This window comes from Kogia breviceps, chromosome 19 (assembly GCF_026419965.1).
Source record: "Kogia breviceps isolate mKogBre1 chromosome 19, mKogBre1 haplotype 1, whole genome shotgun sequence".
NCBI classification, from domain to species: Eukaryota; Metazoa; Chordata; class Mammalia; order Artiodactyla; family Physeteridae; genus Kogia; species Kogia breviceps.
In genome coordinates, this window is record NC_081328.1 from 39,482,657 (window position 1) to 39,503,277 (window position 20,621).

The 20,621-nt window shown below is 47.2% G+C and overlaps 2 protein-coding genes across 2 annotated transcripts; both read left to right on the forward strand.

The window, feature by feature from the left end:
* The first annotated feature begins 6,076 nt into the window (after positions 1–6,076).
* PSME3 (proteasome activator subunit 3) lies at positions 6,077–13,530 on the forward strand. The gene is made up of 11 exons (XM_059048294.2): positions 6,077–6,630; positions 7,326–7,358; positions 7,482–7,544; positions 7,740–7,844; positions 9,249–9,297; positions 10,159–10,271; positions 10,485–10,553; positions 10,690–10,757; positions 10,857–10,911; positions 11,037–11,123; positions 11,715–13,530. The coding sequence occupies exons 1-11, from the start codon at positions 6,589–6,591 to the stop codon at positions 11,793–11,795; spliced, it is 765 nt and encodes a 254-aa protein (XP_058904277.1). The 5' UTR covers positions 6,077–6,588; the 3' UTR covers positions 11,796–13,530.
* Positions 13,531–14,039: 509 nt separating this feature from the next.
* Positions 14,040–20,152, forward strand: AOC2 (amine oxidase copper containing 2). Its single transcript, XM_059048334.2, has 4 exons — positions 14,040–16,639; positions 18,520–18,805; positions 19,035–19,164; positions 19,506–20,152. Exons 1-4 carry the CDS (start codon positions 15,052–15,054, stop codon positions 19,770–19,772), a joined length of 2,271 nt encoding a protein of 756 aa, XP_058904317.1. The 5' UTR covers positions 14,040–15,051; the 3' UTR covers positions 19,773–20,152.
* The last annotated feature ends 469 nt before the right edge of the window (positions 20,153–20,621 follow it).

The following is a 20,621-nucleotide window of genomic DNA, read 5'->3' on the forward strand; positions in this document are numbered from 1 at the left end:
CCGAGTTGGGAGGGAGTCAGGACACTCTCCCGTTTTTTAATGCAGTGACTTTTCTTCAGATTTGTCACTTCTGAGCGGAGCCACTTTCATTATTCACTGCTGTGTCAGTTTTTAAAGTTTCTCGTTGAGAGAGCTGGGCGCCCGAGAGAGTGGTAGACACACTTGGAGGGGAAAGTGAGGAGGTAAACTTTATTGTTTCATTTTATATTTTAAAATTTCAATTATAATTAGGGAAAGCCGAACACTTCAGATATTGAAACGTATTATGAAATTATAAAACTAAACCATTTTTGTCTTGGTGCAGGAATATCAGTGGAACAGCATAGAGTTCAAAAATAGACCAAGATTTAGTATGTGATAAAGCTAGTATTTCAAATCAGTGGGGAAATGAACTACTTAATAAGTGATGGGTGGGGCCAAAGAGCCATGTAAATGGTGATAAGCTGAATCTTCTACTTCACTTTTTATACGAAGTTAGTCACAAATTTTAGTGTCAAAAATACAATGATTAAAGGTACTAGATGAAAGCATGAGTGAATATTTTTTATAATCTTGAAGTAGAGAAGGTCTGTCTAAGCATGACATGAAAATCAGAAGCTGAAAAGGAAAATACTGAATTTTACTCAAAAATTAAAACTTTCTGAACTATCAAAGACAGTAAAAAAAAGTTACAAAAGAAAAATATGGAAAATAGTTGCAGCTCGTAAGAAAGAAGAAGGTAAATTTTCTTAATATACAGAAGTCTATTCAACCAATAAAAATACCAATAGGCCAGTAATGCAATGGGCAAAGAATATGAAAAAGCTCACAGGAAAACAAATGTTTGATTAAAAAAATTAAAAGATATTTCATTTTACTTGTACTTAAGTCAGTGAAAATCAAGCAAGTCAGGCAGCATTTCTCATTTATGTGATTGTAAAGGCTGAACCAGTTGATAACATCGAGTGTTCATGAGCAGTTGGGGAACTCCATGCGTAAACTAGCATAATCTTTTTGGAGGTCAGTTTAGGAATGTCTTTCAAAAATTTTAATGTTCAAAGTCTTTGATTCATAAAACTTCTTTCTAGGAATTTTCCTCATAGATATGCAAGTGGTCAAATATAGATGTACAAGAAAGTTCACGGCTAAACTTCCTTCAGTAATAGGGATTGTTTAAATAAATTATGGTATTGTTTATTCAGCAGAATGCTATGCAACCATTAGAAAGAATGCAGTAACTTGCTTTGTACTTGGTTCATTTGACTACTTGGAGAATGGTCTGAAGGAGGGCAAGGGTAGAAGCAGGGAGACCAGTTGGGAGGTTTTGCATGAATTGAGGCAAGAGATGATTATCAATTGAAATAAGAAAAGTTATAGGCAGTAAACATGATACGATTCCATTTGTACAAAAAGCAACATAACATGTGGTATATAACATGACATGTTAAATGTTATGTTATATGAAATGATGTACAGCAAGCAGTGTCCTTCACTGAACAACAGGGCAAGGACTTCTACTTCATACAAGTTTGTATTGTTAGATTGTTTTTTAAACGATAAGCCTATAATTCATTTACAGCAAAATTAAACTTTTTACAGAAAGAAAATATAACAATACAGGAAGTTAGGGCAATAGTGTCAGGAAATTACCCATAATCTCACCACACTATAATTTTTATGTTTTCCATTATGATGTTTTTTTCCCTATGTATTTTAACAAGGTTGTATTTATGTTTGTAATCTATATGCAGTTTTTGTATCCTGCTTTTAAACTTTAACATTACATAATAAATATTTTCCCATGTTGCTACACAGTTTTTGTAATTGTCATTTCTCATGACTGCATTACACTGCATCAAGTGCGCTACCTTAAGGTGTTTCTTAATTGCTGGAAATTTCCATTGCTTCCAGTTTGGGTGATTACAATAATGCTGCAGTGAAGAGCTTACTGTTTCCTAATGATAGAACTTCACAACTGGGATTACTGAGTTTGGCTATTTCAGGTCTCTTGATTAACGTTAGCAGTTGTTTTCCAAAGTGGTTGCACATAATTATATTCTACCTCCAGTTAATGTATGAGAGAGCCTATTTCACGATGCCTTGGCCAGTAGTAGGTATCATATAGTTGAGGAATGAGGGCAAAAAAATGGCACTTCCTTGTTATTTTAGTTGATATATCATTGGTTACTTGTAAATATTGACTCTTTTGTGAAGGTTTTCCTCTTTTGTGAAATTCGTTTGTGTCCTTTGCTCATTTGTCTATTAGGTTCTTAGTATTTTTCTCAGTATGTTTCATTAATTTGTATGAATGCTCTGTTTAACTAAGGTGTTTTCCAGATGTGCGGATGTTTTATGTTTTTATGAATTCAAATCTGCTTTTCTTCTTTATGACTTATATTGCTTAGAAAGTTGTTCCCACTTCCAGAAGTGACTTTCCTATTAATATTTTAAATGTGTACGATCCTCCTATAATTAGCATCACATGTAATATGTGGGACTAGATTGATTTTCTCCTGGTATTGCTAATTAGAGATGGTCTTTTTTTTTTTTTTTTTTTTTTTTTTTTGGTACGCGGGCCTCTCACTGCTGTGGCCTCCCCCGTTGCGGAGCACAGGCTCCGGACGTGCAGGCTCAGTGGCCATGGCTCACGGGCCCAGCCGCTCCGCGGCACGTGGGATCTTCCCGGACCGGGGCACGAACCCGTGTGCCCTGCATTGGCAGGCGGACTCTCAACCACTGCGCCACCAAGGAACCTTGTTTTCATATTTGTAAAGTGAGATTAATAGGGAATTCCCTGGTGGTCCAGTGGTTAGGACTCCGTGCTTCCACTTCAGGGGACATGGGTTCGATCCTTAGTTGGGGAACCAAGATCCCACATGCTGCGCGGCACGGCCAAAAAAAGAAAAAAAGAGAGAAAAGATTAAAATAATAATAGTGTACGTCACATAGGGTAGTGTGATGATTAAATGATCTAATAATATGAAGCACAAAGAGCAATGTCTGGCACGTAGTAAACTCTCTGTGTGCTCTGCTGCTTGGAGAATATATGACAACCAGTATGTGTAGTGCCTGAGGGATTGTGAATAATCAATATATTGTCATCAATTCAACAAATATTTATTGAAGACCTGCTATGTGCTAGTCACTCGTATAGGTCTGGGAGGATACACTGGTGAACTGCTCTAATAGTTTATATTCTTGAGGAGAGAATTTGACAATAAACATGTAAACAAATGAATAAGGTGATTTCAGATAATGGTAGGTGTTATGAGTTGAATTGCGTTCTCCCAGGAGATGTTGAAGTCCTAACCCCCACTACCTGTGAGTGGGACCTTGTTTGGAAATAGGGTCTTTGCAGATGATCAAGTTAATGAGGTCATTAAGTCATTAATCCAGTATGACTGGTTGTCCTTATAAAAAGGGTCAATTTGGACACAAAGGTGGACATGAACAGAGGGAAGACATGTGAAGAGGCACAGTGAGAAGATGGTTGTCTCCAAGCCAAGGAACACCTGAGACTCCCAGGAGCGCCCCTTTGAATGTTGTGGACATGAATTTAAAATAAGACCAGTCATCAGTGATCATGTTTGATTCATAAGCACCCAGGAATGAATAGTTTGTTAAATGTAGTGGTGCCCTCAGCAATTGTTCACTGAATAAACAAATGAGTGCACATTACATAAAACACTTGGATAAGGGAGGAGAAAGGGAAATAAAAAAGGAATGTGTATCTATCTTCTTACAACCCTACTTGAAGAAGACAAAATACAATTATTTGAGAACAAAGCCATATTTCAACAAGCAGAAACACATTAAGTTTTCAAGCTAAAGTTATCAATTCTGAAAGAAATGCAGGGTAATAGCACACTTACAATAGGATGTAGTTAATTTGGGAAAGCATTCCTGAAGTTAAGTTCCAGATCAGAGTTGAAACGTTACTCGGGACAAGTGTTAACAGAAAACAGAGGTAAAAGGGGGAAAACTGTTAGATGTTAATACACAAGATGGGTAATATGGGCTATATTGTATGTGGTCTTGAATAAGTGGAAAAGAACTTTGAGTCTGAAAATGGGCCTGATAATAATTATATAGTTTAAGGTAAGCATGAGGTAAGTTCATGCTAAGCATGAACAGGTAGCTTATCTGATAATGGCTACTGTTTATCTAGTGCCTGCCTTGTATCCAGGCACTGCACTAGTTTTTTTACATATATGTGATTTCCAATATTCATAACAACCCTACAAAATTGCATACTACTTGTTAACAATAATTAAAATTCCATTTTACAGATGAGGGAACTGAGACTCAGCATTTCAGTGATTTTCCCAAGATATCACAGTTAGTAAGGAGCTGAGGTGGGATTTGAAGGCAGGTTTCTCTGATTCCAGAGGCCATAGTCAGTCACACTTCATTTAACTGTGTATTCCCACCATCTCCCTTGCTCTTTTTTTAAAAAATAAATTTATTTATTTATTTTTAGCTGTGTTGGGTCTTTGTTGCTGTGCACAGGCTTCCTCCAGTTGCGGAGAGCAGGGGCCACTCCTCTTTGCAGTGCGCAGGCCTCTCATTGCGGTGGCTTCTCTTGTTGTGGAGCATGGGCTCTAGGCACGCAGGCTCTGTAGTTGTGGCTCGTGGGTTCTAGAGTGCAGCCTCAGTAGTTGTGTGGCACAGGCTTTGTTGCTCCGTGGCATGTGGGATCTTCCTGGACCAGGGTTCAAACCCGTCTCCCCTGCATTGGCAGGCAGATTCCCAACCACTGCGCCACAGGGAAGTCCCTCCCTTGCTCTTAACACAGAGGTGTGCTCAGGATAAAATGTAAATCAGATGACCTGCCTTTACACTTAATCCAAATTGTTTCCTAACAACCCTCCCCAGCCCACTCCCACCCCCAACTAACTGACTAGTCTTTCAATTTCTTCAACTGGGACTTCCCTGGTGGTCCAGACGTTAATACTTCACGCTTGCACTGCAGGAGTCACGGGTTTGATCCCTGGTGGCAGTGCAGCCAATCAATCAATCAATCAGTCAATATGCTCTTTAAAAAAATTTCTTCAACTGGACAACCACTTTCCTCCCCCAGGGCATTTGCCTGTGCTGCACCCATACCTTTGAAGGCTCTTCCCCTCACTCTTCCCAAGCTAACCCTTTTACACCCTTTTAGCTTGTCACTTCGTCTGAGAGGACTTTCTTGGCCATTTTAACTAAAATAGACCCCTGGCACTCTCTGTGTCAGTCATTTTTTCCCTAACATTTATCAGATTTTTCAATTATGTTGTCAGTTTACTTTCTGGTGTCTTTCCCAAGTATTAAGTCCCAAGAGACTAGAGAACTTGAGTCTTGTTTACCTTTGATTTCCCAGAACTGTGCTGTTCAATACAGGAGCCATTAACCACATATGGTTACTAAGTACTGCAAATGTAGTTCCTCTGAACTGAGATGTGCAAGTAAGTGTAAAATTCATACTGGATTTCAAAGACTTGGTATGAGAAAAGAATGTACAAGATCTCATTAATATTTTCTACGTTGATTACATGATGAAATGATATTATTTGGTTAAACTGGGTTAAATATATGATTAAAACTAATTTCACCTGTTTCACTTTTTAATGTGGCTGCTAGAAGATTTTAACTTACATAAGTGACACATTATTTCTAGCCTCTGAGACACTGCTGTCTCAGAGCCTAGTCCATTTTAGAGCGAAATAACCAATGTTAAGAGACCATATGAGTGGGTGAATTAAGGGTTAGAGACTCTGCCTTCCATGAGGAAAACGGATACAGCATTGCCCTAGAAGTTAGGAGATCTGAGTTCTGGCCTTGGATTTTATGGAAACACTGTGTAGCCTTGGACAAGCACTACCGGCCTCCAGGCATCAATCTGCCCATCCATCAGGCAGTTGATCACTGAGGTCTGGAAGTGTATGAGATTAAGTGGCTAAATGGCAGAGAAAGGTGGGGAAGCCTGATGCAACAGGACTTGTCTTCTGTTAGGCTCCAGCCTAACACTAGAGCTTCGGCCAAGAGGAGGAGGCGGCAGAAATCACACACTAGACGCCCCAAACCCAGCGCGGGGACCGTCGGCTTCCTCAGGTCGACGTCACGGGGGCGCGACGGCGTCGTCGGTCGGGTCCCCGCTCGAGGCGGCAGCGGCTCCGAAGGTCCCTTCGGAGAAGTGCCGGGATAACAGAGAAGCAAGTAATTCCCGAGTCTCTTTGAGCCTCAGATCTCACTAAACCACCCTTGGCCGCACTCCCTTTTATTTCACCCGTAGAGCGCACGGGAGCCGGGAAATAAGAATGTGCAGAGGCGAACCTCAGCGCGGCTGCGCAGGGCATGTGCGCATCCTGGCCGGAATCCCGGCGATTGGCTGTGACGTAACTTCCGTCGTGAGCGGCGAAAGCCGGGAGGGCGAGCGACAGTGGGAGCAGGCAGCAGGCACAGGCAGCAGGCGGGCGGGCGGGCGGACGGACGGCACGAAGGGAGGGAGCGAGAGAGCAGTGAGTGAGCCAGCGAGGGCGGCCGCATCACATTCCCGCCTCCCTCTAACCCCCTCCCCGGAGCCCACAGCGCCTCCGGTCTCCAGCGGAGCGGACACGGCCCGGCCCGGCCATGGCCTCGTTGCTGAAGGTGGATCAGGAAGTGAAGCTCAAGGTAATGGCACCGGCCCGGGCCTCCTTACCCCTCGCTTCGATCCCCGAGCAGTCTGACCGGCTCCTCACTCCCCGTGGCGTCTTTGTCTCCCTGGGGACACCAGCCCTGAGCTTCCGCTCGGCTCAGCCCAGCCCCCCACTCCCAGGACAGCATCGGGGGAGAGGATAATATAGGATGGCCTTCTGTACCCCGTCTAATAGTGGAGAGCCCGGGGAGACCTCCGCGGACACGTGGTGGACTTAAGTTCTTTAAGCCAGTGACAGCTGGAAGTCCCCCAGCCCAGCAGCGTCCCCACCTCTGGACGCTGCTGCTGCCCCTGCCCTTGGCATCAGGCCTGCCTCGTATCCTGGGCCAGGTTTGGATGGTGGTTGACACGTTTGTGAGCTCACACCTCCCCCACCTACCTGTCTTTTGTCTGCTCTCAAAGTCAGACAGCTTCAGACACAGGGAGGGAGGGAGGGAGGGAGGGAGGGAAGACAGGCGGGTGCTGCTCTCAAGCCCGGCTTCCTTCTCCTGAGATGGAGAAATGGATCCTCAGAAAAAGAAAGTATTTGCAGTCTGGGGGTCTCTCAGCTTCTGATTACGATTACAAGGTGAGGGGAAGACAGTTGGATTTGGGTTTCCCCATCCTACCCATACTTCTGTTGCCAGGTACTGACTTACTCTTAGTGAATTGCTTTCTTTATTAATTTTAGGTTGATTCTTTCAGGGAGCGGATCACAAGTGAGGTGAGTGAAATAAATAGAAAAATGAGTGTTGGTTAATAGTCAGGAGTTCCCCAGAGGAGAGATACCTGTAGAGACAGACCTTCCCACAGTTACTAATTCGGTTGTATTTTCCCTCATCTTTAGGCAGAAGACTTGGTGGCAAATTTTTTCCCAAAGAAATTGTTAGAACTTGATAGTTTTTTGAAGGTGAGAGACGCTTTTCTTTTCCTCAGATTCCCCCATTTTTTTACCCCCGGTCTTTCTGTCAAATGGGACAAATCATGTGTTAATTCTGTTTTGTTTTGTACTGTAAAGCGCTCTCATTTCTTGCCCTTTAAATGAAATACTTCTTTGTTCATCTTGAGAAAACTAATGTTTTGGGTGTGGGCTTCTCTCTTTCAGGAACCAATCCTAAACATCCATGACCTAACTCAGATCCACTCAGACATGAATCTCCCAGTCCCTGACCCCATTCTTCTCACCAATAGCCATGATGGACTGGACGGTGTAAGTGTCCTATATTTATCTTTGTGTTCCGAAGCAATAGGTTCTCTGTTCTTTAGTCCCTGCTCAGTTTGAACAGAGGGGACAGTGGGATTTGGATCTGGGAATGAGGATTCTTACAAATGTTATGACTATAAAATACATTTTCAATTGTAGCATGAAGTGAATTTTCAATTGTAGCATGAAGTGAATATGTTAATGCTACTCTGTGAGAGTGAGTTTAAAAATAGGACAAATAGCTACAGGTTCCCTCAGGTGATCTGGTCTGTCCCCAGGGCTCTAGGCAAGACTTTTCTTACCCGTTTCAGTGTCTTGAGTGTTGTTATGGAATGAAGAGTTCTTGCTGTGTAACTGCAGTCCTAGTCTTTGTGTGTCTTTGGTGCCTAGTCTTTATCAGCTATATATCCACATTCTGTTATAACACTGATGACACTGTACTGTATTGTTCTTTGTCTGCATTACTGTCTCATTGATAGAACTTGCAATTCTGGAAAGCAGAAACTATCTTAATTATCTTTGTATCCCCAACACCTAGCATTGTTCCTAGTACATAGCAGGTGCTAAATACATGTTTATTGATTGAATATTGCATTTCTTTTTGGAACCAGCAGATTTGTACTTATTCCCTTAATTATCCTAACTCTGCATTCAGTGCTTCATTTTTCCTGTTTTTTATAGTATCCTCCCTGCCCAGTTGCTCAATTTTTAAATATTTTAATTTATTTATTTGGCTGTGTCGCATGGCTTGTGGGATCTTAGTTCCCCAACCAGGGATGGAACCCAGGCCTCTGGCAGTGAAAGTGCCAAACCCTAACCACTGGACCACCAGGGAATTCCCACTAATTGCTTAATTTGTTACATTTCTTGAAAGGTTGGTCTTCCCAACTAGAGTTAAGTTGCTTTTTGGCAAGAATCTTTTTTATTAATTAACTAATTAATTAATGGCTGCGTTGGGTCTTTGTTGCTGCACGCGGGCTTTTAGTTGTGCCGAGCGGAAGCTACTCTTCTTTGCAGTGCACGGGCTTCTCATTGTGGTGGCTTCTTTTGTTGCAGAGCATGGGCTCTAGACGTGTGGGCTTCAGTAGTTGTGGCACGTGGGCTCAGTAGTTGTGACTCGCGGGCTCTAGAGTGCAGGAGTTGTGGCACACAGGCTTAGTTGCTCCGTGGCATGTGGGATCTTCCCGGACCATGGCTGGAACCCGTGTCCCCTGTATTAGCAGGCGGATTCTTAACCAGTGCGCCATCAGGGAGGCCCCAAGAATCTTCTCTTAAAGCCTTGTATGTGCTTAGTAAATTGTGTGTAAATTAATAATGGGGTCGAGGAAGGGATTAAACTTGCTTGAAGGGTAGCTTATGATGGGGATCTAGGTGTCAAGCAGGCTAATTCCCATCTTTTTGTATCTTTAGCCCACTTACAAGAAGCGAAGATTGGATGAATGTGAAGAGGCCTTCCAGGGTAAGAGCTCCCTTCACTATACCCCACCCCAGGCTTTCCTGGCCTGCAGCCCTGAGATGCAGGATGAATCTTGTGTCCTCCTGGCCAGGAAGCAGGATCTGAATTTATTTCCCAGACGTTAGTATTCCCAAGTCCTCCAAGCATTGTCATTATTTAGCACTGTAAACCTAATTTTCCAGTTAATAGAGAGGGTTTGTCTTAGTGTGGACTGCCAAGGGAGAGAGGTTGGAGGTGGCTACACATCACAGATTTTTCACAGAAGTCACAGTTCCGTATCATTTTTTCCTCTTCAGTAATAGTTGGTATATTAAGTCTATAGAGCATGTTTTTAAAATTTATTTATTTATTTATTTATGGCTGTGTTGGGTCTTCGTTTCCGTGCGAGGGCTTTCTCTAGTTGCGGCAAGCTGGGGTCACTCTTCATTGCGGTGTGTGTGCCTCTCACTATCGCGGCCTCTCGTTGCGGAGCACAGGCTCCAGACGCACAGGCTCCATAATTGTGGCACACGGGCCCAGTTGCTCCGCGGCATGTGGGATCCTCCCAGACCAGGGCTCGGACCCGTGTCCCCTGCATTGGCAGGCAGATTCTCAACCACTGCGCCACCAGGGAAGCCTGCCTGATAGAGCATGTTTTAATTTCTTTATTCTTCAGAGTTTTGGGATACTTTAGATACCCATTTGTTAATCCATGCGTTCTCTTTTTTTGATTTCATTGGGGGTGTCAAGGTTTATAGATAGAGTTGTGACAGATAAAAGGCAGAGGTCATAGCATCTCATGGGTCTGGGAAAGAGAGAAGGGGGTGGAGTGCTATGTCCTGCCCTTCCATCCAAATCATTTAACCTTCCTCATGTCCCTGCCAGGAACCAAGGTGTTTGTGATGCCCAACGGGATGCTAAAAAGCAACCAGCAGCTGGTGGACATTATTGAAAAAGTGAAGCCTGAGATCCGGCTGCTGATTGAGAAATGCAACACGGTGAGGCAGGGGCTCACCCCAAATAGCCTGGCTTGAACTATGCAAGATGATGGATATGGGGCTGGAGGCGTGGAGATGATGTGGGAATTGGAAGTCTATCTTGGCTCCTGTGCTGCTGACATCTGGCCCCAGCAGCATGAATTGTATACTTCGTGGCTTCAGTAGAAAAGGCCAAGGTCCTCATATGTATATTTTGGTCCCCTCACTCTCCAGGTCAAAATGTGGGTACAACTCCTGATTCCTAGGATAGAAGATGGGAACAACTTTGGGGTGTCCATTCAGGTAATGTGCTTGCATGAGAAACTGGAGAGGAAGGTTTGGGAGATAATCTCATCTCCCCTGCTTTTCTGTTTTCCCTTTCTCTTTGGTCTGCCTTGGGGTGATATGGAAGTGACTTTTGACTCAGTTGTTTTTTCAGGAGGAGACAGTTGCAGAACTAAGAACTGTTGAGAGTGAAGCTGCATCTTATCTGGACCAGATATCTAGGTAGGGCTGCTTGGGCTTGGCCCAGGAATTGGGGGCTGATGAGGTGGTAAGCACTGTCCAGGGTCTCCTGCAGCTTCTTCCTCTTCTCTCTCCTTCCAGATATTATATTACAAGAGCCAAATTGGTTTCTAAAATAGCTAAATATCCCCATGTGGTAAGTAAGGGTTTTGTGGGCCGAGGGTGGAAGTAGTAGGACAGGGAGGAGTGACTGTTCCTGGGAAGAGCCATGTGGGGACAGTCAGGCTTTGGGAACTAGCCTTTTCTCCACCCCACTCTCAGGAGGACTATCGCCGCACCGTGACAGAGATTGATGAGAAAGAATATATCAGCCTTCGGCTCATCATATCAGAGCTAAGGAATCAATATGTAAGTAACCTTGGTCCCTGCCCACAGTTGCTCTGGCTTCTCTTAGTTCTGGTGACCATTTTCTTGCCACTCGCTGGGGGTTGAGATGGGGGGCGGGGGATGGAGGTAAAATGAGTGGAACAGATTCTGCCCATTAGCCAAGTGTTGAGAGCTACGAGGTCATTGAAGGTATCTAGCTGGGCATCTCCCTTTCTACCTGGATGGGAAAGGGCACAACATAGAATAGGGGTGAAGATGTGGGCGTTAGAGTCAGGCTTAGGTTTAGAACCACTCCTACCTGTAATGTGTGGCCTTGGGCAAGTTTAACCTAAAACTTCAGTTTCTTCATCTCTAACACATTAAAGGACCCAGTGCAATTCTTGGTTTGTTAAGTGCTCAGTAAATGTTATTTATTAGACTCTTGGGCCCTGGATATACCCAGGTGTGCCTGGGGTATAAGAGAGGTAGTAGGGCATCCATGCTGAATTCAGATTCAGGTGAGTGAGATCCAGGTTATGTGAGTGATTGCTTGGGAGTTTGTGGCGGTGTCTTATTTTCCTAGTGAGGTAGGGGTACAACAGACGTTTGAGTCCCTGATCCCTCTTCTCCCAGGTCACTCTACATGACATGATCCTGAAAAATATCGAGAAGATCAAACGGCCCCGGAGCAGCAATGCAGAGACACTGTACTGAGGCCAGGGCCAGGGCCAGGGCCAGGGGACTCTGTGAGTCTGGCTCAAGACCGACATTGCCTTGGTTTGTTACATGACTATCGTGATGGGGAAACTGGCTGGAAGTAGTAATCACACCTCTCTCTGTTTTTAGTTAGAGTCTAATGAAACGCTCATGTAGTTCTGTGACGTGTTTACCTCTTTTTTCAGGCCTCAGGAACTCTTCTATTTCCTTCCCTAATACCCCACGCCCCCCTGTCCTAATTTCTGGAGACCTCCAGGTTTGTGTACACAGGATGTTGGCACAAGAATACTTGTGTTTTTTCTCCCTGGCTCCCTCCTGTGTCTTGGGCTTTGTATTTTCTTCCTCTTGACGTTTAGTTCGTCAGAAGCTGAGGGAACTGGAAGGAGAGTGCTAGGTGTTTTGTAGGAACTGGGACCGGGTGGAGGGGACCAGCTTCTTTCTTCCTGATGGGAGGTTAGTGTCCCTTGACACTGTGGGACGTTGCATCCTCCCTGGCACGGTTGCCCTGGTGATGACTTTGGGTTACCCATCTATATATATAGCACCTTGAACCTGATCATGACAAGAAACACCTTAGACCTTCTGCCAAGTCCCTAGCTGCTTCCGACGTTTTTATAACTAGGATTTTCACATCATATGTGTGTGATATACACACACGTACACACATGCAGCACACACATGCCTTCCTACTCTGTTACTTGATGCCCTCCCCTCCCCCCAACCCTGCCCACCCCCCAAACCCTGTTTCTGTCTCTCTGTCTCTCTCTCTCTCTCTCTCTCTCACTCTCACACACACACAGACACACACACACAGACACACACTCTGTTCAGAAGGTGTTAGGTGTCTTAGTCCTCATCCACCAGGTCCCATTGTCTCCTGATATTGTAGCCTCTTGGTGACCGAGGCTGGTGAGTTGGAGGACAACTGAGAGATGAGAAGCAGGGGTAGTGGGTTCCCCTTCCTCTGTGACTTGGGTCCTTTGGGGCATTTTTGCAAAGGCTGGTCCTCTGAATCCCGGTTTCCTCTTCCCAGGCCAGTTGTAAATTGGGGTGGGGGTGTCTGCAGCTGTGAGGCCAGATGCTGCTGCTCCTATTGGGTTTTCCCTTTGGGAAAATGTTTTCTTATTTATAGTATTGTGCTTCCAGGGAAAGCGGTCACTTGTGTGTATATGTGTGTGCATACACACACATGCATGTACACATTGTGTGTATGTGGAAATCTGCTGGGCAAGTCAAAACCATAGAAGAGTTGCCTCTTATCTCTCAAATCTTCCAGAGATGTCACTTGTTACAGCTTTTGTGTTAACCCTCATCAACCCCCACTTTTATTCTGCCACTACTGGAGAGTCTGCTGGTGATTCTCTGTGTCGGTTTCTGACTTTTATTCTTCCCCCGTCTCTGTCTTCCAACCCCCAATCATATTTCCATCTGGATGCATCATTTTTCCTCCCAGTATGCTATAGAGAAGGAGTTAGGATGCTGTCTTCCCATGAATAGTACTCAGTAACAAACCAATTGCATTTTAGTTGGGCAATGCCCCTACCCACCCTCAGACCCCTTCCAGCTAAAACCGTTCCGTCCTCCCACCATGTGTTTCTCAGTTTCCCTTTTTGTTCGTTGGATTGTTCCCATGTCCCTCCTCCTCACCTTACCACCCTTGGATCGTAATGTAAAATTCTTTTACCATGTCAAGAAATTATTAAAAATACAGGTACTTTGACCTCTTTCTAAAGCTGCAGACCCTGATGCGATGCTCTGGTGGCCAGGGACATACCCACACTTACATGTGTGCACATTGGGACACCCACCTCCGCATATACCTCCAGCCACCCTATTGGGTGTCTTTATACAAACTGAGCTGCCTCTTTTCTCTGGAATAATGGAAAGGCTGAGGCTTCTGCCTACCAAGAGGCAAGGGTGGGTCCTTCATTTGCCTTCAGTCTGAATTAAATGAAAGTTAGCTCTTCCCAAACCTAAGCTGCCTTCTACCCTCACAAGATCCCAGCTCCTTCCTTCCTTCCTTCCTTCCTTCCTTCCTTCCTTCCTTCCTTCCTTCCTTCCTTCCTTTCTCCCTTCCTTCCTTCCTTGCTTCCTTCCTTCCTTTCTTCCCTCCTTCCTTCCTTCCTTCCCCAGTGATACCCATGAACTGCCAGTAGAGGCTGCTCTAGTTCCATGTGTGGGGAATCACCTGGTTCAAGGCACACCCGACCCCGTCATTTTCTTTGCTCTATACTAAACGTTCCTTCTGAATAATGTCTTAAGTTTCTTGCGGAGATGCCAGGGACTCCTGGTTTTTGGTTTTCAAATGAATTGGAGGGCTATCTAGGACCGTAGCTCCCTCTGAAATAAAGTTTCCTTAACTTCCACCTTGCAGAGTAGCATTCTGGTATCCAATGATCTGGAATCTGTTGCCTCTGCAAAAAAAGATTTAAGGTCTTGAACAATGGAGGAACATATGCTCTATTCTGTCAGAGATCAGTACCAGTAGCTGACAATTTTTGAATGCCTATCCCGCGTCAGGCTGTTAAGCACTTTACGTGCCTGATCGCATTTACTCTCCATGAATCTCTAGGGTAGTTTTATCCCTTCTTTATAGGTGAGGACACTGAGACTTATGATAAGTAACTCCCCTCAGTCACACAGCTTAGGGACCTGCGATTGGTGTACAAATCTGACTGCTGTGCCCAGGCCTTCACCACTCCTTTCTCACCGACTAGATGGAAGAGGCCTGAGACTGCAGGTCGAGGGCTTGGTCTTAGTCATCTGGCAGAGCACAGTGCTTACTGCTGAACTGGGCAGTGGATCCTGAAAATACTGTGCGGGGAGTGCCTGCCAGGAGGTAGGAAAGTGGACAGTTAGAGCGGTTGCATGTAGTACATGGGACTTGATTGGGCGTCTGAGATTTGCATTCTTCCTCAGACCCATTCTGGGTGGAAGGTAGAGTTTAGTGTGTATACAAATGCCCTCTAATCTGGTCTAAACGATGGAGGTCGGTAGTGGCTACTGACTGTGCTGCTGGGAGGAGTTCACGGATGGGGAGAGGCTACGCACGTGGAAGTAGTACCTTGAGCCAAACCACAGAACAGAAAATTGGAGCAGAATTATGGAAATCAAGGTCAGAAATTTCCCGTCCAACCCACAGGGTGGAGTTTTCACTATTCCTATCCATCCTACTGAATATAAGCCCTGATTTGCTGTCAGTAACTAAAGGAGCAGCTGGTGGGACTCTTCATTTCAGCTCTCGGCATTCACCATGAATCTCAAGGTAGTCCTCGTGTTCCTGGCACTGTCCCTCATTACCGTCTTTGCCCTGGCCTATGTCTTGCTGACCAGCCAAGGTAGCTCCAGCCAGCCTCCCCGCTGCCCCTCTGTATCACCAAGTGCCCAGCCCTGGACACACCCTGGCCAGAGCCAGCTGTTTGCAGACCTGAGCCGAGAAGAGCTGACAGCTGTGATGAGCTTTCTGACCCAGAAGCTGGGGCCGGGCCTGGTGGATGCAGCTCAGGCCCAACCCTCAGACAACTGCATCTTCTCGGTAGAGCTGGAGCTGCCCCCCAAGGCTGCAGCCCTGGCCCACCTGGACAGGGGGAGCCCTCCGCCTGCCCGGGAGGCACTGGCCATCGTCTTCTTTGGTGGACAACCCCAGCCCAATGTGACTGAGCTGCTGGTGGGGCCGCTGCCGCACCCCTCCTACCTGCGGGACGTGACTGTGGAGCGTCACGGGGGCCCCCTGCCCTATCACCGACGCCCCATGCTGGGAACTGAGTCTGCCCAGATGTGGAAGCATTTGAAAGAGGTGGAGCTCCCCAAGGCACCTGTCTTCCTGGCGTCTGTCTTCAACTACAGTGGCTCCACTTTGGCAGCTCTGCACGCCACCCCTCGTGGCTTGCGCTCAGGGGACCGTGCTACCTGGATAGCCCTCTACCATAACATCTCAGGTGTTGGGATTTTCCTGCACCCTGTGGGGCTCGAGCTACTGCTGGACCACAGGGCCCTGGACCCTGCCCGCTGGGCTGTCCAGCAGGTCTTCTACCTTGGGCACTACTATGCAGACTTGGGTCAGTTGGAATGGGAGTTTAAGGCTGGCCGGCTGGAAGTGGTTAGAGTTCCTCTACCCCTGCCAGTTGGGGCCTCATCGCTGCGATCGCGGGTCTCCCCAGGTCCTCTTCCCCCTCTTCAGTTCTCACCTCAGGGCTCCCGGTACAGTGTGCAAGGGCACCAAGTGGCGTCCTCCCTTTGGACGTTTACCTTTGGCCATGGAGTGTTCAGTGGCATGAGAATTTTTGATGTTCGGTTCAAGGGTGAGCGAGTGGCCTATGAAGTCAGCGTCCAGGAGTGTGTGTCTATCTATGGTGCCGATTCACCCAAGACAATGATGACCCGATACCTGGATAGCAGCTATGGACTTGGCCATCACAGCCGGGGCTTGGTGCGGGGAGTGGACTGCCCCTATCAGTCTACCATGGTGGACATCCACGTATTAGTGGGCAAAGGGGCAGTCCAGCTGCTCCCGGGAGCTGTATGTGTGTTTGAGGAGGCCCAGGGACTACCCCTCCGCAGGCACCACAATCACCTTCAGAGTCATTTCTATGGTGGTTTGGCTGGCTCGGCCCTTGTAGTCAGGTCTGTGTCCTCTATAGGCAACTATGACTACATTTGGGACTTTGTATTGCACCAAAATGGGGCGCTTGAAGGGCGGGTCCATGCCACAGGCTACATCAACACAGCTTTCCTGAGCGGGGGCGAGGAGAGCCTCCTCTTTGGGAACCGCGTTGGGGAGAGAGTGCTAGGGGCGGTGCACACGCATGCCTTCCACTTCAAGCTGGACCTGGATGTGGCAGGTGAGTGCCCACGGGATGAGGATTGAGAGTTGGGGTGGGCCAGAGGGAAGGGAGACCTGCACATCAAGCCAGAAGAGGCAAGAGGGTGGCATTCCAGCACCACAATTTATTGTGGCAACAGCAGGGACTGATCTGAGTGTATTCAACTGCAGTCAGCCTAAATACTGGGCTTACTGGGTATTTGGCAAAAGGTAGAGAGGATTCCGCCACACAGCCCCTCTGACCCGCTGCAATTGTGAAACCAAATGTAATGGCTGCGCTGTACTAGCTGGCTGCCTTAGCCTGTCTGTGGGTGGTGAACTTGCCCTGCCTGTCTGAGGCTGGACACGGCTGGAGTTGGGGCTCTGAGTTCTTCCTAATTCTGAGAGTCAGTGGAGGTGAGGAAAGCAGGGGCCTGAACAGAGATAGGGAGTAGTCTGTCTAAAGAGCTTCTCAGAGTGGAGGTGGTCCTGGGGCCTGAGAAAAGGAGGGGCTAGCTGGGGGCTGCTCCACAGGATTTCAAACAACTGAGGATACAAGACAGGGGCCCCATCTGCCTCCTGGGGAGGACCATCCCATTCCTGCCAGCACATGTCATCACAGTGGGCTCTCTGGTGACATGGCAGGCACGCAATAGGCTTGCTGCAAGTGTAGAAAGGGATTTCTCAAGTAAGGCTCTAAGCACAAAGGGGACTTAAAGCTCCTGACAGATTTTTGTCCAGGACAAAATAATTACCAAGTGAAGACTATTAGGCCCAGAAAGAAAATTAGGAATCCATCAGACCTTCTCCATTTTACAGTTATGGAAACTAAAGAGGGTGGGGGGAGATGGGTCAGGAAGTGGCTGCCCAAGTATAATGCACCGTAACTCAGCCTATTTCTTGTGAAACATTTCCATATTCTCTTGAGTATAAAGATGGCGTGCGTGTGCATCTGTGTGTGTGCGCTGTGCTGGTGGAGGGGAGAGAGCTAAGAAAACAGCATGATTGAAATGCTATTTTAAATCATGCATTTTAACTAGGTTATTCTTTGACATATTTGGAATATGACTATTTTCTGGTTTGAAGTTTTCTTTCCAGCATTTTGGCATTGAAGAGCCAGAGAGTCTGTGTGAGGCCCGTGCACACAGGACACCTGGCAAGGGCACTGGCTTCAGGAGGTTCCCTGTGTGCCAGCGCAGTCACAGGAGTCACGCCAGAAGGAGCTGGCAGTCCGAGCCTTCAGAAAGAGTATAAGTGTTCCGGGGATCTCCCAGACAACTTAAAGATATAAATCTACTTCCTTGTGAAAAAGACAAAGTGGTATCAGCCATACTGAGAAAAAAAATCAAAGTCTCAGAGCCAGGAGGAGTGTAAAGGGCACCACGGAAGGGGACTGGGTTTTTATGGACGGCTTCTCCAAGGCAAATATCCCTTTCATAGTTAGAAGAATGTTATTAGCCACCTGTGTGTGCTTTTCCATTTATAGAGCTCAGCCACAGAACAGCTTTTCTTATGCCCATTGTAGCGATTCACCAAGTGAGAATCAGAGAAGCAAATAATTGGTCCAAAGTCTATTGGGTAGACCAGTGCCAGTAGAACTTTCTGCAATGATGGAATGTTATACGTCTGCCTTGTCCGTTATGTTAGCCACTAGCCACGTGAAGCTGTTGAGCACTTGGAATGTAGATAGTGTGACGAGGAACTGAATTTTTAAATTGAAAGAGCCACTTGTAACCGGTGGTAACTGTGTTGGACAGGGCAGGTTCAAAGAAGGCGGGGTGCAGACCTGGCCCCCAGCGCGGAGCGCTCTCTGCTGAGCTCTGCTGCCCTCCGTCAGGCCAGTGCAGGGGGCATCACGGAGAAAACCAGGGACCTGTCTCACCTGCTGTGGAACTCCTCTCCCTCCCCTCACCCTGGCAGGGCTGAAAAACTGGGTGGTAGCTGAAGACGTGGTGTTTAAACCTGTGGCAGCCCCTTGGAGTCCGGAGCACCAACTGCAGCGCCCACAGCTGACTCGGCAGGTCCTGGGAAGGGAGGACCTGACAGCTTTTTTCTTGGGGAAACCCCTTCCCCGCTACCTTTACTTGGCTAGCAACCAGACTAATTCCTGGGGTCACCAGCGCGGGTACCGAATCCAGATCCACAGTCCTCTTGGCATACACATGCCCCTGGACAGCGACATGGAGAGGGCCCTCAGCTGGGGGAGGTGAGGAGGGCCCTGGGTACTGGGTGGTAGGGAAGGACTGGTCCCCTTCCCATCCCAGCTCTTGAAGACCCCAACTCACTAACCTCGATCATCCACCCCTGGACCTCTTCTCAGATCCAAGTAGATAGGGGACGGGAATGGTCTCACAGAATCTGATCCAAAGGATTTCTGGGCTGGTAAAGGCCCTTGACATTTTCTGACACCACCTTCCTACAACATTCCTGGTCAGATACCAGCTTGTGGTGACCCGGAGGAAGGAGGAGGAGTCACAGAGCAGCAGCATCTATTACCAGAATGACATCTGGACACCCACTACGGCCTTTGCTGACTTCATCAACAATGAGACCCTCTTAGGAGAGGTTGGTAGCTCTAGGGGCAGAGGAAAGGAGCTCCCCTAAGCCTGGCGTCTCGGCTGCCCGGCCCCTGGCTGTAGGATGGAGGGAATGGTAGGTTTCCAGTTCTTAGATTAGGGGCCAGGGAGTTCCTTGATGAGCAACATGGGCCATCCCTCCTGGGGGTGAGATTAGCCCGGGGACCACCCTACAGCTTCTCATATGGATTACCACGCCTGTTATTTGGGCCTGCGGCTGGTGGAAGTGGAAGCAGGGTTGAGACTGGGGACTGGGGATTGTGGCTGAGCGGGGGGGGGGGGTTCTCTGGGTCTCGCCTCCAAAGTCTGCAGCTCTTCCTCTTCCTGCAGGACCTGGTGGCTTGGGTTACAGCCAGCTTCCTGCACATCCCCCACGCTGAGGATGTCCCCAACACAGCGACTCTGGGCAACAGAGTTGGCTTCTTGCTCCGACCCTATAACTTCTTTGACCAGGACCCCTCCATCTTCTCCCCTGGCAGCGTCTACTTTGAGAAGGGCCAGGATGCTGGGCTCTGCAGTGTCAATCACGTGGCCTGCATCCCCCACCTGGCGGCCTGTGTCCCGGACCTGCCGCCTTTCTCTTACCAAGACTTGTAGCCCTGAGTGTGTGGTGGGCCATGGGCGGGGCGGAGAGGGGGTGCCGAGACATGTACCTTCCTCTCTGTTCCCACTCCCTGCTCCCCTGACACTCGACCCTTGGGAAAGCGCCTCCTACCACATAAACCCCCATATATCCTTTGGTTAATTCTTATTTCCAGTTCATTTTTTTTAAATGATGAATTTATACAAATGATGTTGTTATTAAAATACTCAAGCAAAAACACCACAAATCCTACCACTCAGAAACAGCTAGCATTCACATTTGGTGAATGTTATACCGGACATTTCTTTAATGCATGTGCATTGAAATGGAAGAATAGATAGAATTTTGTAGAAACTGATGGTGTGTGTAATTTATAATAAAAAGTATTACAAGACTTCTACTTGAATTTCTTCTCTTCGACTTTTGAAGTATCTTGAATCCCCCAGAGAATATTAAGGACTCTGGCCAAGGAAATTAGCCATGGAGGAGAGGGGGCAAAGGGGGACAGACCTGGCCAAGAAATGCTGCTTGGGAAGCTGAAGAGCTGGGGGTGGGGTTTCCTTGGAAGGAGGACAGTAGTTCCAAGTTGCAGGAAAGGGAACATCTGGCCCTGAGAAATGGGCACTGGGGAAAGAAGGGCGGAGGAGAAAGAGGGGCTGCCTCCTCCCCGGCATTTCTGTGCATGTCAGAGCATGTCTGTGCTCAGGCTTGTAAGCCGCATTAGTTTGAAATCCCCACCACCCCTTCCTCCTACCCCAGCTCTCCCCTGTTCCAACCCTGACCCAGAGAGCAGAATGTGAGTTGGAGCCTGGGACACAAAGCCATGTAAGGTCTGTGGAAATCACTGCTACCCTGCCTTAGGC